This window comes from Carcharhinus amblyrhynchos, chromosome 26, assembly GCF_965287045.1.
Source record: "Carcharhinus amblyrhynchos chromosome 26, sCarAmb.v2.hapA, whole genome shotgun sequence".
NCBI classification, from domain to species: domain Eukaryota; kingdom Metazoa; phylum Chordata; class Chondrichthyes; order Carcharhiniformes; family Carcharhinidae; genus Carcharhinus; species Carcharhinus amblyrhynchos.
In genome coordinates this window covers 37,189,569-37,217,111 of record NC_137349.1, presented here as the reverse complement: position 1 = coordinate 37,217,111, position 27,543 = coordinate 37,189,569, and the positions used below count along the sequence as shown (strand labels likewise).

The 27,543-nt window shown below is 43.3% G+C and overlaps 2 protein-coding genes across 2 annotated transcripts in view; both read left to right on the top strand.

Moving 5' to 3' along the window:
- Positions 1-275: 275 nt before the first annotated feature.
- LOC145358472 (cathepsin L2-like) lies at positions 276-10,861 on the top strand. Its single transcript, XM_080212553.1, has 7 exons — positions 276-413; positions 2,524-2,646; positions 4,591-4,743; positions 5,524-5,745; positions 8,489-8,654; positions 9,892-9,997; positions 10,762-10,861. The coding sequence occupies exons 1-7, from the start codon at positions 282-284 to the stop codon at positions 10,859-10,861; spliced, it is 1,002 nt and encodes a 333-aa protein (XP_080068679.1). The 5' UTR covers positions 276-281.
- Positions 10,862-15,648: 4,787 nt separating this feature from the next.
- LOC145358890 (cathepsin L2-like) overlaps positions 15,649-27,543 on the top strand; it is a 31,042-nt gene continuing 19,147 nt past the window's right edge. Inside the window, exons 1-6 of the mRNA XM_080213264.1 lie at positions 15,649-15,668; positions 16,595-16,624; positions 18,802-18,934; positions 23,837-23,890; positions 24,443-24,613; positions 27,389-27,405. Of these exons, the coding sequence (XP_080069390.1) occupies positions 15,649-15,668; positions 16,595-16,624; positions 18,802-18,934; positions 23,837-23,890; positions 24,443-24,613; positions 27,389-27,405 (425 nt within the window). The remainder of the gene's footprint in view (positions 15,669-16,594; positions 16,625-18,801; positions 18,935-23,836; positions 23,891-24,442; positions 24,614-27,388; positions 27,406-27,543) is intronic.

Below are 27,543 nucleotides of genomic sequence, written 5' to 3'. Positions count from 1 at the left end.
ATATCAGGAAAGGCAAGGGTGCCAGCATTGACCCCTGGGGAACTGAATTACAAACCTTCCTGCAGTCTTAAAAACATCTGTTCACCACCACTCTGTTTCCGGTCACTCAACCAATTCCATTCCCATGTTACTGTCTTCATTCCCCACGAGTCAGCTAAATATTTTGGTGAGTTAAGATAATGCTTACACTCCACACTTTAAAATACTTTTCCAGTATAACCTGTTAACGCCACTTTGTATTGATATTACAAAACTGCCTTTGTTCCAACAGACTGTGCATCATGAAATTCTCTTTGATTGTGGGCTCTGAGCTCCTCTTCTTCCTAACAATAGCCTCCAGCTCCATGTTTGACCCAACTCTGGATGAAGCCTGGTTCAGCTGGAAGTCCTTTCATAAGAAGCAGTATGACAAGGTAGGAAGCAGTAAATTCTGAACTGATACTTACTGAGCAGCTGTTATGATTTCCTGCTGCTTGCTCATCAAAATGACTTGATTGTTTTCACTGAGAAACAGGGGGTGAAAGGTAAGAGGTCAGAAGTACAGGAGGTGAGCTTCGAGCTTTTCCTCAGTAGGGAAATTGAACAGTGTCCTTGGACTGACCTCATTCTATGCAAGACACAATTTTCAGTGTCAGTTCCAGTTGTAAGAAAGGAGCAGAAACGGAGGGGAGTGGGATGTGAAGGAGAAGGATAAGAATTTAAAGTGATTGGGCGTAGAGGAATGAATAGACCAGCAATCATGGGTCTGAGGCTGGGGTAACTAATGAGAAGGACTTAGTGCAGAATGGTATATGGGTTCTGGAATTTTGATAACTTGGTGCTTATGCATTCTAAAGGATCAGAAGGTGGAATAATTGAACGTAGAGTCCAAATGAAGGGTTTCCATAGCAGAGGGTCTGGAAAAGGCTGGAATTTCCCAGCAGGGTCAGTTACTGGAATTGGCAGTTTACTGAGTGGAAGTGGGCAGATGATCAATGTAACTTGATCAAGGGCATTTTCATACATCAACAGAATTTCTGGAGCATCGAATGGGTTCCCCATTGTGGCTGAAGCAACACTTTGGCCTCCTGACTGGAGGTTGAATGAGATGCTTGTATTAGGGAACCACAAATCTCATAGTAACAATGGAAGGTTTACCCCATAACCCTGAGGCCCCACCACAGTGGATTATGCGACTTGAATCCACAGCCTGAGGATGAAGAGTCCTTTCACTGACTGAGAGAAAATGAAAGCTGGCATTAATGCATCCAAAATTCAAAAGATTTCACAACTGTCTAACTGAGATAAGTTGCTCAATAGGGCGCAAGTCTTCACCTGAATTAGTTCCTAGCCAAGATTATGACCATATGCATTCTCTTGGTCTTTTTGCCTCTGACATCTTTGTCAATCTCCCCTGTCTCCACCAAGTGCTGACTCTCTAGCAGTCCCCACAGCTTCCCCTGCTCACCGCCACGTCCCTCCCCACCCCCTCACCACAACTGTATCAATTTCATCCTATTTTCTTTGTCTTCAGCTCTGATGAAGGGTCACCCAGACTCAAGATGTTGGCTCCATTCTCTCCCCACAGATGCTATCAGACCTGCTGAGATTTTCCAGCATTTTCTGCTTTTGTTTCAGATTCCATTATCTGCAGTAATTTAATAATATCTTGTTCCAAAGAACTTAAGCATTGAGCCTGCAGTACAGAAACAAACCATTTGGCCCAACTGGCCTATACCAGCAATTATACTCCACACAAATCCTTTTTCAATTCCTCTACATCTAGTCCTTTCAGCAAACCCTTCTATCCATTGTTCTATTCTATCCATTCTATACATTATCCTCATGTATTTATCCAGATTCCCCTTGAATGTATTATGCTACTTACTTCAGCATTTGTTGTCATTCTAAACACATACTTAGCACTCTTTGGCTGAGGTACTTTCTCTCAAATTCCCTACTGGATTTAGTAGTAACCATCCTACAGAGCTTTAGACTTCTCCACAAGACATAACATCTTTCCTCTATCCTATCAAACCCCTTATAATTTTAGAGATCTCTATCAAGTTACCTCTCAGATAAGGAAAAAAAACCCACCTTATGTTAGTCACAAGTAAGGCTTACATTAACACTGTAATGAAGTTACTGTGAAATTCCCCTAGCTGCCATAGTCTGGCGCCTGTTCAGATCAACCAGCATGTCTTTCAGACAGCGGGAGGAAACTGGAGTGCCCGGAGGAAACCCATGCAGACATGGGGAGAATATACAAACTCCACACAGACAGTGACCCAAGCTGGGAATCAAACTCGGGTCCCTGGCGCTGTGAGACAGCAGTGCAGACAACTGTGCTACAGTGCTTCCCTTCCCTGATAGTTTTGGCCTCACAGTTTACTACAAGAATTTTTCTTTGGTTTAATATGCATTGGTTTTGAAGTGATAAAATGGTTAAAGGAATTTTTTTTCCTGGAATTTATTCTTAAAATATTTCCAATATTTACAACAATAAAATGCACTTGAATTGGATTTTGTTGGATTACTTTTCAGAATTCTGCAAGTTACAGAAGAATAGTGTGGGAGGAAAATATGAAATACATTGCAAAGCACAACCTGGAGCACTCAATGGGAAAGCACACATTTACAGTGGGAATGAATCAGTTTGGAGATCTGGTATGTACAGAATTACATTTCATAGAATGACATCGAATTTATAGCAGAGAAACAGGCCATCAGGCCAACCAGCCTGTCAGTGTTTATGCTCCACATGACCCCACCCACCCTTCCTTATTTAACTTATTCTTCCAGACATTTCTTGCTCATAGGTGGGATTTCCCAATGGAGGGAGGTAGCCTGCCATTGGCTAACAGTGCCATCATTGTCAAAGGGTTTCCATTGTGAAACCCATGGTGGGGAGTACTCCATCAGCAGGACCGGTGGGTCCTACTGCTGTGAATGGCCAGAAAATTTCGGCTCGTGTTTATCCAGTTTCCCTTTAAAAACACCCCTTCTACTTGCCTCAGCAACTCCATTTGGTACCAAGTTCCACATTCTAAGCAGTCTCTGGATAAAGACGCTTCTCTTTATTAGGTTCATTAGTGAATGTTTTCTCTTTATTTTCACTGCAAGTTCATCTTCAGCCCTGAGGTGATGTCTCTAACCCTGGCACTGGGCAGGCAACGCAGCCATCTGGTCTCTGGCTCCTTGCTACGGAGCAATGCCACTACATTCTTATCTGCTCCCCAAAATTTCTGTACCATGGCTAGCCAGCTCACGCACCCTGCAACCCCCACTCTTAATGATGAGGATTTATTGAAACGATGTACGTAAGTCATATCATACACTGAACCCATGTATATTATGATTAATAAAGCTCAAACAAGCTGAAAGAATCTTCAACCCATTGGAACAATTGCAGAGGCTGATACTCCTGTCCTCTGGGTTACCTTTCTTGCCTCACTTTCGGCCACACCCGCTTTGTCCCTGCTCACTTTCTAAACCAGAAGCCCCTAAACTTAGGAGTGTAACTGCCCCCGAAACAAAGCGTCCGGGTAATTCTCACCCTCCCCGATGTGTTGAAGTATTTGCAGCTCAGCTTCCAATTCGATGAATTCGAACTAAATTTCCTCAAGCCGCAAACACTCACTGCAAGTGGGTTTGCCGTGAATCACAATGTTATCCATGAGTTCTCAGATGCTGCAGCCTTGATACATCACAATGCCGCCATCCTTAATGTATCATAGAATCATTGAACCCTACAGTGCAGAAAGAGGCCCTTCGGTCCATCGAGCCTGCACCGACCACAATCCCACACAGGTCCTACCACCATATCCCCACATATTTAACCACTAATCCCGCTAACCTAAGCATCTCAGGACACTAAGGGGCAATTTTGACATGGCCAATCAACCTAACCCCCACATCTTTGGACTGTGGGAGGAAACTGGAACACCTGGGGGAAACACACGCAGACAAGAGGCGTTTTATGTAATTACTTAATTGAATTATTTATCTATTTATGGTGCTTTTTGTACATTTTTGTTAAATAACCGCCAAGTTGTATAATGTTTTAAACCTTAGGTACATACATTCTGTTTATATTCTTTATGTTAAATCTATTCTATTTTGGATTACTTGCATCATTTTACTATATTAGGCCCCAACTTTCCTTTACTTCAGACACAAGTTTTTCACTCATTACCCTGGCATTGAGTACTTATTGGCCAATCAACTTACCAGTTTCCCATGACTGCATGGTTGTTGCTTCATTTCTCCATCGCTGCCTCACAGTGGCTGAAATACCCATCAAATATTCCTCTACTCCTGCAGCAGGACAAGACCACTTTCTCAAGGGTGAAAAAGTTAGAAAGCAAAAAGCAAAAGCTTTTCCTCTGCACCGAATTCCCACTTTGCTCCGAATTCTCATGCGCCCACCTTCTAAAGGCTGTTGTCTGCTTCGCCCACTGCTATAACTCATTGGATCATCTACCTTCCAGCAAATCCTAAACTATCATTTTAATGATGAGGATTTATTGAAATGATGTACATAAGTCATATCATACAATGAACCCATGTATATTATGATTAATAAAGCTCAGAGTTTCTTGATTTTTTTAGACCACTAAGGAGTTTGGACAGTTTTTGAATAAGTTCAACAAAAAGGAAGCTGGGAATTTGACATACAAAGTGTTTACGGCACAGAAGAATGTTGAACTGCCTTTGGCTGTTGACTGGCGTCCCAAGGGTTATGTAACCCCAGTGAAGGACCAGGTAAAGATGGGAGAAGTGCTGCTAATCATAGGATGTCCATTTTTAGCATAGAACTTGCATTTATATAGTGCCTTTAACATAGATAAAGACCTTAGGAACTTTAATTACAGCAATATTGAGGATTTTGGCACTGTGCCTTCAAGGATGATGTTAGGACAGTTGACCATTAGTGTGGTCAAAGAGGGAGTTTTAAGGATGATCTTAAAGACAGGGAGAGTGAGAGCTAAAGAGATGAGTGATTTGGAGAGGGAATACCAGATCACCTCTGGCCCTGGCAGCAGAGAACAAGGTTGTGATTTTTGGAAGGGCTAAAATCGGGTAATTTGCAACAGGACAGATTTGGAGCAGCACAGAAGGGAGGATTGTGGGCTGGTGAAAATTATGGAGACAGAAAATGGAGTGATGAAGGAAGAATATGAGAAAAAACTGAGTGTTTTAAAATCAAGGTGTTGCAAGGCCAGGAGCCTATGTGGGTTAATGAGGACGGCGGTGATAAGTGGACAGTTTTCTATCAAACATTGACATTTGTATGGTCGAAAAATTAGCAGCCTCAGTCTCATAATACCAAAATGTATATAAGAAAGAAAATCATTATAAATGAAAGGAGAGACGTATAAGAGATGGAAGGTCTGACTGTAGCCTTTTGTCTGAAGGCAAAATGTTTTGAAATTTGATGGTGTCCTCTGCTATGACTGTTGACTTTTACATAGAGGTTCCTCAGTGAAATAAAATATGTCACAAATGATCACAAATGTTTCCCTCTGTGATTCTTTATGATAGGGACAATGTGGCTCATGCTGGGCTTTCAGTACGACTGGAGTGCTTGAAGGACAAGTGTTTAAGAAAACTGGGAAACTCATTTCCCTGAGTGAGCAGTACCTGATGGATTGTACCCGAGCAGTAGGAAACAGAGGCTGTAATGGTGGATATAAAGTCCAGTCCCTTCTATTTATCAAAGAAAATGGTATTAATTCAGAACAATCTTATCCCTACACTGCAAAGGTAACCTTCCTTTCTCCTTAATGTTCTTGGAATTTTTGTGTTACTTAAGATGAAGAATTTTTCCATTTCAGGGCCAGGTTTTGTTTGTTTGAACTATTTTCTGAGAGATTTTGTCAGCCTCCTGGGAGAGGTACGTTGGAGACTTCAAGAACCCCTGCAGAGTTTTAGGCCCCCGTCACACCATTCCAGAGGAAAATGCTCTTCTCCTATAGACTGACTACTTCTGTACCCAACAGCCTGTGATTGAAAAACCCAAAACAAAGTATCTACTGTTAGATGTAATTCCACAATTAGGCAGCAGTTTCTGAACAATCCTGAGTACGCTAATAGGTAAACCAACGATCAATTTAGGATACAGGAGTCTTCGACTTTACAATGTTCAAATTATCATGAACACCATTTACCATAGAACCATAGAGAATTACAGCTCAGAAACAGGCCTTTTGGCCCTTCTTGTCTGTGCTGAACCATTTTCTGCCTAGTCCCACTGACCTCCACTTGAACCATATCCCTCCACACCCCTCTCATCCATGAACCCGTCCAAGTTTTTCTTAAATGTTAAAAGTGAGCCCACATTTACCACTTTATCCGGCAGCTCATTCCATACTCCTACCACTCTCTGCGTGAAGAATTCCCCCCCTAATATTCCCTTTAAACTTTTCTCCTTTCACCCATAACCCATGCCCTCTGGTTTTTTTTCTCCTCTAGCCTCAGTGGAAAAAGCCGGCTTGCGTTCATTTTATCTATACCCATCAAAATCTTGTACACCTCTATCAAATCTCTTACAGTGCTTATAAATTGACATCCTGTTTCAAATTTACAATTTACAGTGAGTTTTGGCTAAGTTAAATTTTCCAGAATATTTGATGTTTTACTGTTCCAAATGTAGCATTTCTCCAGGAGTTGCCTGTAACATTGGCAGAAAGACACTTGGAATTTACGAACATATGCTTATTCGTAATCAGCAGATTAAATGGTTTCTTTTCAATATGTCTTAGGCAGAGCTGGAGAAATAGAGTCCAACAGTCTATCATCCTGTTGTACAGTATTGGGTCCTTGGTCCAGAACAAGCAGGGTTAAAAGTGTTGCCTTGCCTCATTGATGGGACCAGTCTCCCAGTTTTAACATTGTTCCTATGGGGAAAGCAGTTCCAACATTTCGACTTGATGATGTTTCCAGGAACCAATTGTTGTGAAAGTCTGAGAGCTGCCTATGTTCAGTTGGGCTCATAATGTGGTTGCTTTACTGTGACCACAAGTGATGTAAGCTCATGCTGAGGGACATGTTCACTTCAGACAAAACAAACGTTCAAATCTTGCATCTTTTTTTGAATTATCCAAGTGTTGAGAAGCCAATAGTTCCTTAATCAGTTTTCCTTTTCTCCTCGAGGAGAAATTGTTATGAACATACAGGCAAGAAGCAAAAAGCAGGAAAATAAAACACTGGAACACTTGACATCAAAAACATTAACGATTGAACCATTCATCTAGGGTGAAGTTGGATGTCAGGGGTAGGTTCTTTACCCAGAGGTTGGTGAGGGATTGGAATGCCCTGCCTGCTGCAGTTGTAAATGCGCCTAGTTTGGGGGCGTTTAAGAGATCCGTGGATAGGTTTATGGATGGAAAGGGTTTGGTTTAGGTTAGAGGGTCATTGCTTTTTAACTGGTCGGCGCAACATCATGGGCCTGTTCTGCGCTGTAATGTTCTATGTTCTATGTCCTAAGTTAAAAGTTAAAGGTAGGAAACGCACGCAGACACGGGGAGAACGTGTAGGCTCCACACAGACCATGACCAGGTCCTTGACGCTGTGGGTTAGCAGTGCTAACCACTGTGCCACCTCCACAGGATGAAGGTAGTAATGAACCTATTTGGAAAAAAATGTAGAAAATGATTTTAAAAACCTTCAGAATTTACTAAATAATCATTTAAGAGCGCTCTATAAAAATAACATAATTTTCTTAGGGTCAATTTAATTGGTGTTTAATTTTATTAATTACAGATCAGTTAAATACCTGGTTACTCCTGATTGACCAAGGTATAAGTTTTTTTTATGGATTTCTAACAGCGATGGTAGGAGAGAAGGAAAATGTCCTCGCTAAATTCAATAAATCTAATTCTGGGAGATTTGGGACCATAAACACCACCCTCTGGTTCTCCCTTGAAAAATCTGGGCCATTGTGTGAACATCATACATCTCAGTGCACAACCTAACTCAACGTGCTGATGTTTGTCAAGTTCATGTGAAAAGTCCTGGTACATTGGTTGGTGACGAATTTATTCCAGCAAAGCAACAGATTAAACAAAGAATTACACAAATTCTGCTGGTTAGGTGAACAAGGTTTATCTGAAAGGTTTTGGTGATGAAGAAAATTAAGAAAGTAGGGCCTTTCTTCTGAGGAAAGGAGACTCTGATGTAACATAATTGAAGCTTTCATGTTTGAAGGAAATGACCCAAACAATAGTTTGCCCTGGTGAACATTTACATGGGAGGAACACAATTTAAAAATAAGAATGGGTGCAGGAAAAAAAAATAAATTGAATTACTTACACGCAAATGTGAAGTAAATTGTAATTGGAAACCACTGAAATATGTTTATGAGGCATTTAAAAGCATCATGGAGAATAAAAGGTTTGAAGGAGTATGATTCATCAATAAAGGATGAAGTTGTTCAGTTTTCTGGCCTAATCATTTTGGTGTTGTTATTTGAGTAAATCTTTGCCTCAGCTTTCCTCTTGGCTTTTAGGATGGGGATTGTAAATCCAACAAAAATGATATTGTCGCCACTTGCAATGGGGTCAGAATTATTCCAAAGAATTCTGAAGCAGATTTAGCTGCAGCAGTGGCCACAGTTGGACCAATATCCGTTTCTATAGATGCAGAGCACAGATCCTTCATGCTGTACAAATCAGGTAAGCAATAGAATTCATGGCTACTGCGCACATTTGACCTATTCATGGTCGAAACAAATTCTGAATGAACTGAATAAAATTTCAAAGTGTGAAGTTGAGGGTTGATTATAGTGAAGTTGTTACAAGTTTAGTATTTTTAACCACTGTCTTATACTCAACTTACATCTTGGTTAAAAACATGAGTGATAGGCTTTGGTCATTTATTAAATGGAGAATGAGAGATCTGAAGATATTGAGAGCAGTTTGCAAACCTAGTGGAGAGTAGGCAATGACACTGCAATTTTCTGCAAACCATAGACCTTGTCGATGGTGGTCAGTTTTGTTTTGGCATGGAGGCAACTGAGGTTTAAGAATTTTTCATCTAGAGAACATTTGATACTCACACCGGAGGACAGTAGACCTTTGAGGTGAATTGCTGTTATCAGGTAGACTGTAAGTAGTATGGGAGCTAGCACACAACCTTGCTTGAGCCTTTTCTGTATTTTGAAGGTATCTGTTCCAGATCTCCCGTTCAAGCCATAGCTTCATGAAGCTTTTGAAGAATTGTGATGACATTTCTTGAAGTCTAAATCTTTGCAGCACAATCCACGGATCTTCATGATTGACTTAATCAGGTTCTTTGGTCAGGCTGATGAATACAATGGTGAATCCCTGGTGTTGTTCTTGAGATTTCGTCTGAAAATAAAGACCAGTCAGAGGTTCCTCTGGAAAAGCCCTAGTGATGATGTGGAGATGCCGGCGATGGACTGGGGTAAACACAGTAAGAAGTTCACAACACCAGGTTAAATTACAACAGGTTTATTTGGTCCAAAATAAATTTGGACCAAATAAACCTGTTGGACTTTAACCTGGTGTTGTGAAAGCCCTCGTGTACAGAGGTAGAATCCCCCTACCTCTCGGGATATCCTGACCTACCTACCCAAAGATCTGTGAACTGTTCAGTTGCATGAAGACCCATGGCAGAAATCCAGGACCCTGAGCAGAGGTCATCTTTGAATTGAGGGACAGTTGCCGTCATGATAATGGAGCATAATCGATTATTAGGGGAAATGTTAAAAATAGCGTTCTTGTCACCTGATCTTTTGGGGGAGCCTGATTTATTAAAGAAAGGCAGATTCACACCAATAGTTTTTAACTGCTGTCGAATTCCAATAATTCTCCCAAGCATGCTGTCTTCTCCTTTTAAAATGAGATTTCAATTCTGTGATAATAAGTACCAATGTTTCTTTTTCTCCAGGTATTTTTTATGAGCCACTCTGTAGTTCAGACAAACTTGATCATGAAGTGTTGGCAGTCGGGTATGGGACTGAAAATCAGAAGCCATACTGGATTGTTAAAAACAGGTACGGTACCCAGCCAGGGAGTCAGGGCTGATCCATTTAATCTCAGAATTTTAATTAGAGTTAAAAATCTACAGAACTATAATATTTTCAATAAGATATAGCTAAAGCTAAAGGAATGCACTTAGTGAACAGGTGAACCTTCCTTCATACAAGCCTCCTTATTATAGATGTTGGGTGCAACCAGTAGGAAATATGTCATATAAAGCCTCATTACATTTTCCTCCAATCATAATATTCATTGAAGGTCGAACTACTCAGCACTCGAAATCACAAGTATAGAAATTGCTGTTGGGATGGATTTGCTTGTGAAACAATTGTTGACTTTCCTGTATAACCCAATTGGAAATTTTGTCCTCAGCAATCTGGTTCAGTTTTATCTTAACAAGCTAGTTTTATTCTGACGGTGGGCAATCCACAGCTCTCCACTTTGTAAAATTTATTTATTTAATAGTCACAGTAAACTTACATTAACACTGCAGTGAAGTTATTGTGAAATTCTCCCAGTTGCCACACTCCAGTGTCTGTTCGGGCCAACGCACCTAACTAGCACAACTTTCAGACTGTGGGAGGAAATCGGAGCACCCAGTGGAAACCCACACAGACATGGGGAGAACGTGCAAACTTCACACGGTGACCCAAGCTGGGATCGAACCCGGGTCTGCACTTTGTACCAATAATCAAAAGCAAAACCTCTTATTTAAAAAAAAATATGTTTAAAGATTTGCTTTACCGGGGCTATAATACAAGCTTTGCTTTCATTTCAGTTGGGGAGCAACTTGGGGCAATGAAGGATATGTCCACATGGCGAAGGACATGGAAAACAACTGTGGAATTGCTACAGATGCAGTCTATCCTGAGGTGTGAAGGTTTAAAGATATCAGCTAGAAGTGGATAAAATTCCAGCAAGAATCAAAATTACATCTACCTGGAAGTGCTGAATTTAGAAATTATTCTCAACACTGTCTTAATTTACCTTTTCTGTAGTTTATAGGAAATTCTTTTCAAATATTAAAATAAAATATATGCACAAATTTATCTGTTATCAGTAGAACTGAAAATGTTTCTGTTAGAATCAATGTAACACACAACCTTCATGTGATTCAATAGTTGCATTTAAGCATTTTCTCTGTATAGTAGCATTAGAACAATGTTCTACTTTAAAGGGTTTTCTTTATGCTAAAGGCTGCTAAGTACAAACTGCTGTTGTCTATATTACATTAAACATCATTATTTGTCAATCTATGATTTGTGTTCATTTAACGAAATATAAAACCTGGGGTGGAGGAAGTAGGGTTGCCAATTCTGGTTAATTATAACCTTGAACACTTTAAGCACATGAGATGCCTTCAGACCCACCCTCTTGGTCAAATAAACTTATTACCTAGCAATTCAATATTTTAATGGTTTTTAAAAACTATTTTTTTCTCGGTTTGCTCACATCGGGGTTCAGGAGATTTATCTTAAATTCCTGAAGGACCCAGGATAAGCTAATGTTTACAAGCACTAAATCAAAATGCAGTAAAGATGGATGAACTCATGCCACAAATAGAGGTAAATGGTTTTGATTTGGTGGCTTTACTCAGACATGGCTGCAGAATGACCTAGCATTGGAATTAAATATTCTAGGGTAATTTAAGAAAATAATTATTATGTATGCGCAGTGCAGCCTCCTTAAGAAGACAAGTCAATCGACCTGGGGAGAGAGGCGGCCTGTCTGTGAATCCGCCCCTATAGCCAGTCAAGGGCAGGAATGCGATGAGTACAGTTCACCAATAAACCCTATTGCTCCTGTGGCTTGTCTTTCCATGTGACTTCTTTGGAACTAGCCCCCCCCCCAAGTAGTCTCAAATTTAACAATAGGCAAAATGGAAAAGGAGACGCGGAATATTTGGATAGTTTTTTAAAAATTGATTTATGGGATGTGGAGATTACTGGGAAGACTCATCCCTAATTGCCCTCCGATTGAATAGCTTGCCTGGCTATTTCAGAAGGTATTTAGTTAACTATATTGCTATGGGTCTGGAGTCACAAGTAGGCCAGATCAGGTAAGGACGGCAGATTTTGTTCCCTAAAAAAAGGCAACAATAGGGTCATAGTCACTATTACTGAGACTAGCTTTTAATTCCATCAGCTACCATGGTGAGATTTAAAACCAAGGACCCAGAGTGTTCCCCTAGGTCTCTGGATTACTAATCCAGTGACAAAGCATTACACCACTGCTCCCCATGAGAAAAAGGGATAGAAAATGGGTGAGCTTGTTTGATAGAATCACTAACAATAATCTGAGCGTTGGACTAAATATAAACAAGAAATTAGAGGATCATGTAACAACGGAGTAGAGTATTAACCATGGGGATTTTAATCTTTATATAGAGCAGGCAAACCAATAGGAAAATGTGGCTTGGGGAATTAATTAATAGAACAGAACAGTATTTCTAAACAATGTCCCAAAGAACTAGCAAGATAAATTTGAACTAGTATAATGCAAAAAGACATGGTTCATTAGTAAAGGATCATCTGGGGAAAAGTGATCATAAAGTGATAGAATTTCATAAGTTTGAAAGCAAAGTGCTAAAATCCAAAATTAGAATAAATTTAAACAAAACCATTGGCATAGATATAAGGGGGTGAGTTCAGAGATAAATTGGGGAAATTAGGTTAAAAACAAATAAGCAGGTGCATATATTTAAATAAATCATTCATAAACCTCAATAGACATACATTTCCTTGAGGAATAACTTCACTCCATGGTTAGCTAGAAAAGGTAAGGTTTGCATCAGATTGAAAGAACAGGTTTACAATGTTGTCAAAAAGACTAGGAAGCCTGAAGATTAGGAGAAGTTTGAAAATATGTAGCGGATGACCAGGAAGCTGTTAGAAGGAGAAAATAGAAGAAGAATAAACTAGCAAGAAATATAAAAACAGATGGCAAAATATTTATTGGTAGGTATAAATGAAGAGATTGGCAGAAATAAATGTGGGTCCTTAAAGGCATAGACAGGAAAGATTACCATGAGCATTAAGGGCATGACAGAGAAGTTGAATACACAAAGAATATATTGGAAATTGTTGGGAGACAATCTAATAAGAGCAAAATGTTGTCATATCGCTTTAAGACTGATGTCCCTTTAAGAAGCTCACCATGCAGCTGAGACAAGTACCTGGGTGTTGTCATGTGAACAGGAGCCATGGCCTTTTTCTGCAGCCTCTTTTTTACGCAGAGGGTGGTGAATGTCTGGAACCCGCTGCCTGGGGAGGTGGTGGAAGCAGATAAAATAGCGACATTTAAGGGGCAACTAGATAATACATGAGTAGGAGGGGGTTGGAAGGATACGGACTCCGTAAGTGCATACAGTTTTAGTTTAGACATGCATTATGATTGGTGCAGGCTTGGAGGGCCAAACAGCCTGGTCCTGTGCTGTACTTCTAAAAAAGTTTTGTTCTTGTTTGTAATACCCTAGACAACAGGATGCCATGCTTTTCGACCATTTACATCTGTGTCAGCTATCAAACTCATATCCACTCTAATCCCAATTCTTAGCATTTGGTGCATAACCTTATCTACTCTATCGCCAGGGGTTTGTAGCTTGAGGTGCACCACTCCACATTAAGTGTGACTGATCAGGGGTTTCTTCCACTCTTACCCCAGCTATTGCCATGTTTAAAGGATTTCCTGGTTGACACATTCATGGTGACGAGGGGTGCATTCAATGGGAAACCTGTTGACACTGGTGAGATCAGAAGATCCTGTTGTCGGCCAATGGCAAGCCACCGCTCCCTTGGCGAAACATGCCACTGTGGATGCAGAAAATCCCATTCATTGTGTTAGTTGCAGGGGAGTACATGTGTAGATCAGTCACAATGGGAGGATCCATTAGCTGTTTACACAAAAAGCTACCCATTGAAATGGACTTCATGCTTCTGTCTATCCGCAGGGGAACAGAATGTAGAACACATTCCACCAGGGAATGATGGTGTCCCCTCATGGCGATGAGTCCACCTGCTGCTCCTCTACAAAATCCGTTTGTATCTGTAAAGGGCACAAGCTCTTCTGATCATAAAGGACAGCCATAGGTGGCCACAGAAGGAAAAGGCAATAGCAAACTAAAAGAAACTGCCAGAAAAAGGATAGGTACAGATCCTGGCAAATGGAAAAGATAGGAAGAATAGGAAAAGAGATGTTGAAGTTGGGATGGGATGTTCTGTTTCTCATTAGCAGCTATCACCAAACTTAGTAAATCAGAAGAAAAAAAGCTTACAACATTCGAACTAACGTGAGTTATGACGAAAGTTGGCAAAGACGGCCATTCGGATGAGTCCTGGATAAAACCAGATAATTTCTGTGACCGACCTGAAAGATGAAAGTTGGCAGAGTGGACAGATAGGTAACACATGAAGTCCAATGTGGGGAAGTGTGAGGTGATCCATTTTTGTAGGAAGAACATGGATAGATGACCTAAAACAAGGGGTAAAACCTTGAGGGAAAGCAGGAACAGAGGGACCTGGGTGTACATGCGCATTGATCATTGAAAGTGGCAGGACAGGTGGAGGAAGTAGTTAATAAAGCCTATAGTGTTCTACACTTTCTTAATAGTGGCATGGAGTACAAGAGCAAGGAGATTATATGAGACATTAGTTCGACCTCAGCCGGGATACTGTGTACAGTTCTGGGTGCCACATTATGGGAAGGATGTGAATGCATTGGAGAGAGTGCAGAACAAGTTTACAAGAATGGTTCCAGGGATGAGAAACTTCAGATATGAAGATAGATTGGAGAGATTGGGAGAGACAGCGGTTAAGAGGAGATACAATAAAAATGTTCTAAATCATGAGGGGGCTGGACAAAATAGATAGGGAGAAACTGTTCCTACTTCTAAAAAAAAATTGATAAACGAGAGGACAAAAATGTAAAGTGATTTGCAAAAATCAAATGTGATAGGAGAAAAATCTTTTTCACGTGAATGGTTTGGTTCTGGAATGCACTGTCTGGAATTGTGGTGGAGGCAGCTTCAATTGAAGCATTCAAGTGGGAATTAGATGGGAATTTGAATAGAGATAATGTGCAGGGGTATGAGAAGAGGGCAGGGGAATGGATCTAACCTACTGCTCATTTAAAGAGCTAGAACAGATACAATGGGCCAAATGACCTCCTTCTGCACTGTAATAATACTGTAATTCTGATAGCAATTGGTGACAGAACAGATTGCAAGATCTACAAAAATGAATGGCCAAGAGAGCAAGCAAGGGAGGGGACATGGTCTAGCTCACCAGAAAGCTGGCAGTTAGCAGCAGAGGGTACCCTTGAGCATGTGCAGAACACAAAGATCTGAGAGTGACAGCTTCCCCCAGCTATAGCCGGCCTTTGTGGCCAAAACTCCCTGCTCCCCAATATCGCTGCCCCTGACCTCCTGAGTGGGGCCGGTCCTATCAATGAGGCCATCACGTCTGGTCTCCATTGATAGGGACCATATTGATCCTCACCGGACAGAACCCTCACTGGCAAGGACACAGAGGCAAGTGAGTCTGGACGAATGTGTCCTGAGCTCACTTCTAATATTAAATTGTATTTTAAATAGCATTTAAATATTATAATCAGCCTTGTGCCCTTTACAGCACAAGGCTGATCTCGCTGGATATCTAATGCCAGTAAGATGGCTGGCGGGATGAGAAGGTAAGATCATGGCCATAGTCTAAAAATTAAACCAACATTTCTATATCAAAGGGTAATAGTCCTTTGTAATCCCTTTTCACAAATAATTGATGTTAAATCAATTTTAAATCTATTTTGACAGATTTTTGTTATCCAAAGATTTTAGGGGAGAAGAGGCAGAGGAAGGAATGTAGAGTTAGGCTGTAAATCAGCCACGATCTCACTGAATGGCAGAACAGGCTGGAGGGGGCAAAGTGAGGAAATGAAGTTTCACAATTCCAGCAACTTCCCAATATCGTTAATTGAGTTTGTTATAACCGTTAACCACAATTTCCAAACATTCTCCATTTCATTCAAATATTACAGAAAGGTCATTTTTCTGACCTTTCTGTAATGTTTAAATTGCTGATGTTAAAGTTTGAGCTTCAAAGTCAAAAGCAAAGTAAAAATAATGATGTTTTAATTGTTCACACTGACCATTCGAGCAGAGAAATGGCCCTGACTGTTCAATGATGATACCTGCATTTCTGCCCAATCTTCCCATTTCTTCTGGTTTGCTAACATTTCAAAAGACATTGAATTTATCTGCATCATCCCTTTGTTTAAAAGTAGTTTGATGAAAGCTATTCCACAAAGGGCCTTGACCTGATAATTGACCCTCCTTCATTGATCTCACACTCAGTCAGGTTTTCTCTCTGTTTAGTTGGACACAACTGCTGCATCTCCTTTTCCACCACCCTGTGTTTGGAGATTGATGTGCGTCCACTCTCACAAGTAAAGCAGGCTCAGACTCCATGTTTTCCTACCATGATGGACTGGATTAAATCCAGCCCTTGGGCTTGGCTTCTCTCTGCAAAGGTGCTGCCTGATCTGCTTAGTATTTCCATCACTTTCAGTATTAATTTCAGATTCCCAGTGTTGGTCATATTTTGCTTGTTCACTTTAAGGGTCCGATTTTACATGGACGCGAAAACGTGGTAAAGTTGGGCATGAGGCCATTAGTGCGATCTGTGTTATTTGCATGAATTACTGAACTGCCTGCCCAACTTTACCAGCATGTCCCCCTTTACCATCACGTTCACGCATCCAGATTCTGCGTGAAACAGACATGCTCAGCAAAGGTCTGTTTTGGCCGCTCCAGCTTCTGAAGAGGTAAAGTTCAGAACTGAGTCAGAACTCTGACTCAGATCGCTGGTGGGGATGAGGGGGGGGACTTGAATAGCAGGTTAGCTGTAAAGACTCGCATTTTAATCAGTATTCTGTAAACTGTGTGTGCCTGTATGTGCTCTGACAGAGACCAGAACTCTCCACTCACCTGACGAAGGGGCAAACCCCAAAAGCTTATAGGTTTACTATCAATTAAACCTGTTGGACTTTAACCTGGTGTTGTGGGACTTCTTTCTGGTACCAGCCACCAGTATCTATGGTCTATTATACACAGGATTGTGACTAAGCCAGCTAATTGTGTTCAGGAATGTGGCTAAGACAGCTAGTATCCATTTTCTGTCATTTTAATATCCTGAACTTCTGTTAACATGGTGTCTTCATGCTGACAATTTGGATTTTTAGAATTCTCACTCCAGAGATCTCTGGATATTCTGGATGAGTTTCATGGATGGCCAAATGGGGATGAAGATTTGACCCACTCCAAAAATTATATCCATGTAAGGGGGTGGGAACCTGAGGCTAACAGCATGGATTCCCAAAATTGGGACTTCCTAGTTCCTGGATCTTGATGGAACCCATCTCAGTAAGTGAAGGTACACCTACTCAACAGGCCCAATGGAAACCTAGTCCATCTGAGGGTACAGTTGCCAACCCTGGTTGGAGGCATTCTTGGACCACATGACATCAGACCATGTAATACTGGATCACATGACATTCAGTCATAAATATCTGCTTGTGGTTTTGCCCCAGAAGTTGTTGTGAGGCAAGTTCCAGGATATAGGAGGAGGCCTCCATTAGCCAGCAAAAAAGAGAAACCAAAGTAGAAAGAGGAGAAATGGAGGGAGTAGCTGAGGGAATGGAAGAGGAGAAGAGAAAAAACTGTTTGGGGAAGAGGGTAAATTGAGAGGGGGAATCTGAAGGTGTGGCAAAGATGTGCAGGGGAGAAATATGAGGTAGAATAAAATTTGATTCCATCAGTAGCTAATAGTAACTCACTGAAATAGCACTGATAACTAACAGTAACTCACCGAAATAGCACTGATAACTAACAGTAACTCACCGAAATAGCACTGATAACTAACAGTAATCCATTGAAATTGCACAGATAATGAATAATAGTCAAGTAATGGACGAAGAAGATTCCCTCATGATCAAGAATAAAACAGAAATCACTACTGTAACTGTGCTGGGAATAGGAAATAAAGCCTGGCAGCTGATGTGAGGCTAATAGCAATCCTGATATAACTGGGGCATTTTTTTTCCAGGGTGCAATGTGCTGTAATGAACTCAATATCAACAGTGTCAAACCACTTCCATTCATGAGAGAGTTCCCATTAAGATCACAATGTAGGGAGAAGGCTTTCGACCTCTAGAATTGGTGTTCCCTCCTGAAACATATTCACCTAGATCCTCTTTAAAATTCCACCCACCATTGCAAAAGCATATCTCATTCTCTTTGAAAAGAAGAAATTGTAACATGAGGTACATGTGGGTTCCGGAGGTGAGAGGGGTGCGCAGGGAGGTAGCTGGTGATTAATGCTGATGAAATTGACAGCATATCAAATGAAGAAAGCAGAGGTCTCTCTGTGTGTGATCCCATAAATTCTACTCTAAGCGAGAAGAAGGGTTTCCGAAGAAAGCACCAGGCCCCGTGTGTGGTAGTTATTTGCTGGATTTGGCTCAAAGTTTTCAAACCTATGGGATGTCATTTTGGGGAAGGTGTATTCTCGGAGTTTAGGAAAGTAGATAGGTTTAGATTGAGAGGGAGTAATTTAAGCATACTGCCTGAGGACCCATCATTGTGGTTAATTGTAAATATTCTGTACTTTCTTGTGTGTTTTAAAGTTTAATAAACATTTTATTTGAATAATTTACACGACTGACCCCTTTAAAAAACTTCCCCACTAGGCTTCATCTCTTTGCTCACCTTTTTTCCAAATCACAAAAGTAATTGATTAAGAACCAATGTTCTAAATTTCTCTTCTAGGATTTGGGATGCCCTTGCATTGAACATCAATGGGGTTCATGATGTTATTCATCAAGTTAAAAAGGTCATTTTTCAGCCAACAACCAAGAATGGGCAAGACAAGAAATTGATGCAAAACACCAAAGAGCTTCTGGTGGTCACATGATGTCCATAAAACTAATTGGGAAATGGGTACTTTTCCAAAAAAAAATGCAACATGGAACTGGCACTGTACCTTCAAAAAATAGACTCCATAAAAAGATAGATGGCTCCTTTTGTGCTCTTTGGACAGACTGACACGGATTGACACCTCATAGCTTAAAGTGCAAACGATTTTCCCAGATGCCAGTTGATTACCCCTCACCATTTCAATAAAAAACATTACAATGACAATTACTGCTACACCTGTTGGCCCCAGAAGGATGGGAATTTAAATAAAGTCATTCAGTGAGATGATCATTGCAGGAATGTTGATGGGCTATCAAACATTTTCCCTGTGCGTATCAATCACATTTGTTTCAACCAATCGTGCAGACAATGGATCCACTGATACTGTCATTACATAACTGAAGTTGGCTGGAAAGGGAGCTGATATCTTATTAATCCACCAAGGTAGGTCAACAGTACAGTTAGGGAGCAGCACCCTCAGATGGAGAGATACAGTAAAAAGAATGAACCCTGCCTTGAAAAAAAATCATTTTGAGATAGTGAAATGCAGCTAATTCACATTACATGCACAATTATATTTCTTCACTAAAACAGATGGGTCTTAATATTGTCTGAAAAGCCAGAAAACTCTGTCCTCCATTTGTCTTCAATCAGAACAGAAGTCTTCAGGTCTGCAATACTTTCAACCACAATCTTAAGGACTTTAAACAAGTGACCTGTTTCTTGTTCCCCTGTTAGTAATCTATGTGCATGTTACATCTCCAGAAATCATCTTTTCTTGAGTGTGCCTGTGTGCTTGGGGATTGGATATTTGTTGTATTTACATTTATAGTGTTGTGAAAATAAACATTTATCGTTTCACTTGATTTAAATTTACAAGAAAGCCTGTTTGTGTCTTTCCTTTAAAGTCACAGTGCCTAAAAGTGTTAAAACATTCATTTTCAAAAATGCACCTTGTGTTCAGCCAATGGAGAGAACAGGTGGAAAATTATCCCACACATCTCCTCGTTACAATGAGGTTCAAATAAAAACCAGAAATTTAATAATGTAAAAATGTCCAGGACAACCACATGCAAATAATTATTTGACAACAACTCTTTCATTTTCCTTTTTTCTACCAGTCCCACCAGGTGAAATCCCTGAGGTTAGAACAGAGTAATTAGCGGTGTCCAGATCAGATCCCAGCTCTGGTTGTTGGTGGTTACCTTCACAAGGGCAACAAATGCTAGCCTCAGCGGTCATCCCCAAGTCACATGAAAGAATAAAAAAATCCTCAGGGTTTTGGAGCCAAAGACTGCACCTTTGCACAGGAATACTGAGACATGAGGCAGCCTGTGGGCACTAAACAGAGGAGGGCGACAGATGAGAAGTGGCAGCATCTTGATTTGAGTCTTTGTTTCCATGTTTCCTTTCGCCATCATCCTTCTCATGGGCCAGCCACACTCCTCTGCTCCCATAGAATCATAGAAAAGTTACAGCACAGAAGGAGGCCATTTGGCCCATCTTGTCCATGCCAGCCTGAGGATGACCAAGTCCCCTTTCAATCCTGCCTTCCTGCACCTGGCCCATTGTCTTGTAGCTTACAACATTTAAGGTGCAGATCGAGGTACTATTTAAAAGAGTTTATGATCTCTCCCTCCACCACCAACTTGGGCAGTGGATTCCAGACATCCATTACCCTCTGCGTAATAAGATTTTTCCTTGTGTCTTTTACACCTACTGCCATTTTTATCTTGAATCATTCTGTTGGAGAGCACATTGCTGCACATCAGTGGCTTGCTGCAAGGTATCTATCATTCTATTTAAGGAGGCATCCAGACAGCCTTTACTCAGGGCCTGCATGCTCTGTATGATTATTACCTTTAATGTTCCATATAGTTAACTGGTTCATCAATACGATAAGAAATTGCGTAGTGTCTTGCATCATTACTTACTCATATTTCAGACAGGCAGCCCTATTCCCACTGTGCCTGTGGGCTTGGACTGCTTCTCAGTATAGATCACACACTCTGCTGTTACTCAGTCATTATCCACTTCATTGATGTCTCTGGAATGGAGCCTCTGTGTTCAGCTGAGCAGAGCTTGGAGAGTACTGGACGCTCTAATTCAGACTCTCCACCTACTGTCCCTGCCACCACTGCATGCTCTTGCTCACTTGGGAAGTGTGAACGAGCAACTGATTCAGCCCAAGCACCAGGCTTATGAACATGAGATGGCTTATAGAATGGTTATGTTTTAAACCATCTTTTTCAATTAAAGGTAAAACAAGATGTCTGAGAATGGGGATTGGAGTGAAACTGTTTTGAAATCTGCCCGGCAACAGGCCCATGTGACTGAGTTGCCAGGGTCAAAAAGCTCAGGCCAAATCTTCTTAGCTTTGGGTGAGAGCTTTAACATCAGGATAGAAAGTTGATAGCAGCTGTTCTTGCTGCTTGCAGACTCACAACTCTCAGACACAGTCAGAGAGAGAGTTAAGGAAAAAGACACACAACAGATCCTGCTATGTCAGGCAGAAAAAAAGGATTGCTTTTAGAGTCATAGAGGTTTACATCATGGAAACAGGCCCTTTGGCTCAACTTGTCCTTGCCGCCCCTATTTTTAACCGCTAAGCTAGTTCCAATTGCCCAAATTTAGCCCTTATCCTTCTATATCCATTTTACCCATGTAACTGTCTAAATGCTTTTTAAAACACAAAGTTGTACCTGTCTCTACTACTACTTCTGCCAGTTTGTTCCAGATACTCACCACTCTGTGAAAAGATTGCTGCTCTGGACCCTTTTGTATTTTTCCCCTCTAGTTTTAGACTCCCTTCCCTTTGGGAAAAGCTATTGACTATATAGCTGATCTGTGCCCCTCATTATTTTGTAGACCTTTAAGATCGTAGACCTTAGCCTCCTACGTTCCAGAGAAAAAAGTCCCAGTCTATCCAGCCTCTCCTTATAACTCAAACTATTGAGACCGATTAACATGCTAGTAAATATTTTCTGCATGCTTTCTAGTTTAATATTATCCTTTCTATAGTAGGGTGACCAGAACTCTTCACAGTATTCCAAGTGTGGCCTTACCAACGTCTTGTATAACTTCAACAAGACGTCCCAACTCCTGTATTCAATTTTCTGACCAATGAAACCAAGGATGCTGAATGCCTCCTTCACCACTCTGTCCACCTGTGACTCCATTTTCAAGAATCTGTAACGCTAGGTCTCTTTGTTCTGCTTTGCACCTGAAACGGGCGCAATGGTGATTTAAATACATGTGCATGCATTTCAGTTGAATTAATGAACTGCCCGCCCAATTTTATCAGCATTTCCCCCTTTACCATTGCGTGCGTCAATTCGGAACCGCGCCAAAATGGACATGCTAAATAAAAGTCTGATTTGGGCACTTCATCAGTGAGGGTTAGTGAGGAGGTAAGTGCATAGTGTCCGACAGCTCTCCGCTACTCACGGGTGTCCTGTCGTTGTGGCCATTTTCTGTCTCGGGTCAGTGTGGCTCTGCGAGTGTGGGGGGGGGGAGTGGGGGGCTGTTGCTCCGCAGGGTCTCCGATGTTTGTTTTGCAGCACGGACCCGAGTCTCAGCACTGACCTCAGGTCTTGCAGTGCTACTGGATCCGAATGCACTCAGCTCATTGAAGAATGTGCACAAAGTCCTTGCAGAAAGCACTGCTGCAGCCTCTCAACTTCAGCAGGAGCTGTGGGTGTGGGGAGCGTGTGGCTGGGGGGATTGGAGGGCATGGGGGGGCTGTGATTGTGGGGAGCGTGTGGCTGGGGGGATTGGGAGGCATGGGGGGAGCGCTGTGATAGTCAATGTGCTCGGGACAAGTTGCATTGCGTGACTTCCACATTTGTTCATCTCCAACTGCCCCCCCCCTCCCCCCCGCCCTGCTTTTGCGATGTAACCAATCGATCTAGCTGCTCTTTTAGTTGCTGCTGGAGCTGAGGAGGAGGAGCTGGAGGGAGAATTGTGGGCAGAGGAGGCCTGGGCCCTTCCACTTCCACAAATAAGGATATTATTAAACTAGAAAGAGTGCAGAAAAGATTTACTAGGATGCTACCGTGACTTGTTGGATTGAGTTATAAGGGGAGGCTGAATTGACTGGGACTTCTTTCTCTGGAGCGTAGGAGGCTGAGAGGTGACCTTATAGAGGTCTACAAAATAATGAGGGGCACAGACAAGGTAGATAGTCAATACCTCTTCCCAAAGGTCGGGGAGTCAAAAACTAGAGGGCACAGGTTTAAGGTGAGAGGGGAGAGATACAAAAGTGTCCAGAGGGGCAATTTTTTCACACAGAGGGTGATGAGTGTTTGGAACAAGCTGCCAGAGGTAGTAGTGGAGGTGGGTACAATTTTATCTTTTAAAAAGCATTTAGACAGTTACGTGGGTATGATGGGTATGGAGGGATATGGGCCAAATGCAAGCAATTGGGATTAGTTTAGGGGTTTTTAAAAAAAGGGCAGCATGGACAAGTTGGGCCAAAGGGCCTGTTTCCATGCTGTAAACCTCTGACTCGACAACACTTGCAGCAGTAGAGGGAGACGACCACCAGAGGCAGGAGGTGGCCGCCATCCACCCAGAGCGGGGTGTAGGGGAGAACAGAGACGCTGGCAGTTCCGTGCACAAGTGTCCTGTCGGTGAAGTCGGACATTGTGTTCCAGCGACGTCTGTGACTCCAAAAGGATACCGTGTGACACCTGTGCAACCTGTTGCAGGACCTGGTGCTTAGGGCCGGAGGGGTGGGGTTGGCGGGGGGTTGGCGGGGGGTTGGCGGGGGGTTGCGGGGTGTGGGGGGGGGGGGGGGGTGGTGGAGGGGAGGCGGGGGAAGGAGGCGCCCACTCTCAGTGGCTGTCAGACTGACGGCTCTGAACTTCATGCAACTGGCTCCTTGCAGAGCCCGAGCGGAGATGTCAGTGGCATCCCCCAGTCTTCAGTGCACACTTGTCAAGTAAATCACTGAAACCCTGTGTACCTGGGCTGGCCAGTTCATCAAATTCAACCTGGACCAGGCTCATCAGGAAGCCCAGGCTGCAGGGTTTGCTGCAATTGTAGCAATGTGCTGGGGGTGGTCAACTACACCCATGTTGCCCTCAGGGGCCCCCTACAGAATCCACGATGATTTGTCAACAGGAAAGGTTCCATTCCCTGAATGTACAAATCGTGTGTGACCATAATATGACCTTCATGCACGTCTGTGCCAGACACCCAGGCAGTGTGCACAACAGCTTCATTGTCAGGAGCTCAGACATCCCGGAGGCATTTGAGGAGCAGTCCAGGTTGCAGGGATGGCTTGTGGGTGATATGGGTTACCCGCTTCGGACGTGGCTGATGACGCCTGTGCGGAGGCCTGCGACTGGGGCAGAAACCCGCTATAATGAGGCCCATGTAGCTACCTGCACGATGGTGGAGAGGTGCGTTGGACTCCTCAAGATGCAATTCTTGTGCGTGGACTGATCTGGAGGGGCCCTCCAATACTGCCCAGTGATCTGTTCTTACATAGTGCTGTGCCTTGCACAATCTGGATCTACAGCGAGGTGATCTCTTGGAGGAGGAAGAGGACATGGAGGATGACCAGCTCACCATTACTGGGGAGGAGGACCATCAGGAGGAGGAGGAGGACACTTTGGAATACCAGCCAGGCACTGGAGGGCTGACATCTCAGCTGATGCATGTGAGGGTGGCAAGGGAGGCTCTGATAAGCAGCTGGTTCAGACGCAAGGGGGTGGTGACTGTGGGTTCCATTCCTCCCCCCTGCCCCCCACTCCCTCCTGCAAAATGCCTTCCATTTATCCTGCACATTGTCACAGCAGAATGGTGGACCTGTGTACTCTGTATGAGAGAAGTATTTTTTTCCAGGCAGGAGGGTGATGATGACTCTCTAAGCACCATTCTGATGATGCCCTGGTGCAAACCAGTCTGATTGCTGCCTGAGATCCACATGCACATTGGCACCTGGGCCCACATCTGTCTAATGGGTAAGGGATCCGAAACCCCCATACAGGGCCCTGGAGCGGGTAGGCTGGAGACAGGAGGTAATCGCTCGTGGGGTATGAGAGACCAATGGCTTCCTTTTCTCAGTGACACCACATTGAGAGACCTCCCCAACTGATATCACCAGGAGGCATCCATCGGGTGATCATCAATGGGGCAGGAATCATATTCAAGGCGACCTGTTTGCAGGTGATTGTTGAGAAAAAACATTTATTTACAATAAAGGCGTTCAGATAAGCTGGTGAAACATAAAAACTTGTGAAAAGAAAATGTTAAGGTGCTTACATTTCTGTCAAACTAGTGCAGCCCTTCACCTGTGCCATCTCAGTGCAACTACAACTTCCTAACCTTACTCAGCCTAGCATTACACCTCAGTGACTCCCCAGAATGTACATTGGAGGTGGAGGGGGCCAGCTGCCAACCTCACCCTGAGGCTTGTAATGCGTGTGGTGGACATTCTCTGGAGGCCCTGGACCTTGAGGGTCCTGGCCTGTTTCCAGGTGTCTGGGATGTTTCCATGACACCATTCCACTGCTCCCGAGATAGCCCGGTGTCAGAAAGTACGGAGTCATAAGGTGTAGCCACAGCCACAGTCTCCTGGCTGGAAGGCCCCAGCATGGGCTCGAGCTCTTCCTCCTCCCTTGGGGTTTCTGTGGGCCCCTGGGTCACTCCATGGGATGGCAGTGCTTCTGCAGTGAGCTCCAGAAGCTCCGGTGTCACCTGGCACTGCCAGTCCTGGAGGACCACCGGAGTCCTACCCATGATGGATGACCCCTCTGGAAGCATGCAGGGTGCTGGGAATGGAAGGATCTGGGGGAGATATCAGGAACATGCTAAATGGGATTCAGCACTCACCCTTGCTGCGCAGATGAGATTTTTTTCCGGTGGTTCAGGGGGCATCTGCCTTGGCACTGACTGAGACGGTGACTGCCTCCCAGGCCACATGGCCATCAGACCCCCTAGGTCTGCATCCTCCTGGGGGGAAGAGGGTGTCCCACCTCACCTCTGCTGCATCCAGCAGGCACCTCAAGTCATCCTCAGAAAATCAGGGAGCTGGTCACGAACTCATTATCTCCCTGCACTGCCTGTCTGCCTGTCCATTCTTGAGTTTTTAATGGAGCTGCCCCTTGTTAGGGCAGATCAGCTGTAGGCAGTTTGTCAGAGCATTCCAACAAGTTCCATGCAGTTTGCTTGTTAGCACTGAGGGGAAGGCAAGTGAGCACGTGCAGGTGTGCTACTGAGCTACTGGGGGAGTGGGGGGGGCGGGGGGGATGTTGATGAGTGCCTCAATTATTAGCGACAAGGGAGAGGGAGGTGTCACACAGCCATCGGAGTGTAGGTGAGATGGGGCCTTCTGCCGGAGGGTCCGGGGTGGGGGTAAGGGGGATCACTGCCTGATATTTATAGCAAGGGGGTTAGAATATAAAAGTAGGAAAGTCTTGCTGCAACTGTACAGGGCACTGGTGAGGCCGCAGCTGGAGTACTGTGTGCAGTTTTGGTCGCCGCACTTACGGGAGGATATATTGGCCTTGGAGGGAGTGCAGAGGAGGTTCACTAGGCTGATACCGGAGATGAAGAGAGGCTAAATAGACTGGGTCTGTACTCGTTGGAGTTTAGAAGGCTGAGGGGGGTTCTTATAGAGACGTATAAGATAATGAAAGGGATGGATAGGGTAGAGGTAGAGAGATTCTTCCCGCTTAGGAAGGATAGCAGGACTAGAGGACACAGCCTCAAGGTAAGGGGGGGGCTGCAGTTTAGATCAGAGTTGAGGAGGAACTTCTTCACTCAATGGGTGGTGAATCTCTGGAATTCTCTGCCCGTTGAAGTGATGGAGGCTATCTCGCTAAATATATTTAAGTCACGGGTAGATAGGTTTCTGATTGACAGGGGAATTAAGGGTTATGGGGAGAAAGCGGGAAAGTGGAACTGATCCACTTCAGATCAACCATGATCTTATTAAATGGCGGGGCAGGCTCGAAGGACTAGATAGCCTACTCCTGCTCCTATTTCTTATGTTCTTATGATATCTGTTGAGTGGAGGGTGGATCTCTCTGCCTGAGATCAGTGGGGAGAAGGGGGTGTCCGCTGCCACTCTGCCTGAGATCGGTGGGGAGAAGGGGGTGTCCGCTGCCACTCTGACTGAGATCGGTGGGGAGAAGGGGGTGTCCGCTGCCACTCTGCCTGAGATCGGTGGAAGGGAAAGGAGGAGGGGGCCATGATTGTTCTGGGAGGCGGAGGCGGAGGTGGGGGGGTAGGGATAAATGGGTCTGTAATGTTGTGGAGGTGGGGCAATGTCTGTGGGGCGAGGCGGTGGCATGATCCCGCAAGGGAGCGATGTGACAGGTGCGCTTTTTCAATTTTTTTCTAACTGCGCGTGTGCAGTTCAGAACTCCGATTGTTTCAGACACACTAAGCCCAGCCCACAGTGTGATTTGGACTTGCGATTTTTTTTCAGGATGAGTGCGTATGGGGGTACCTGAAAGCAGATTTCCAAGTCAGATTTGAATTGCGCCCAGATTCAGCACTTAGGGTGAAAATAGTAAAATCAGGCCCTATATATATCAATATAGGCCGCAGTGTAACTCACCACATTGAGCGTATGGAGTTCTT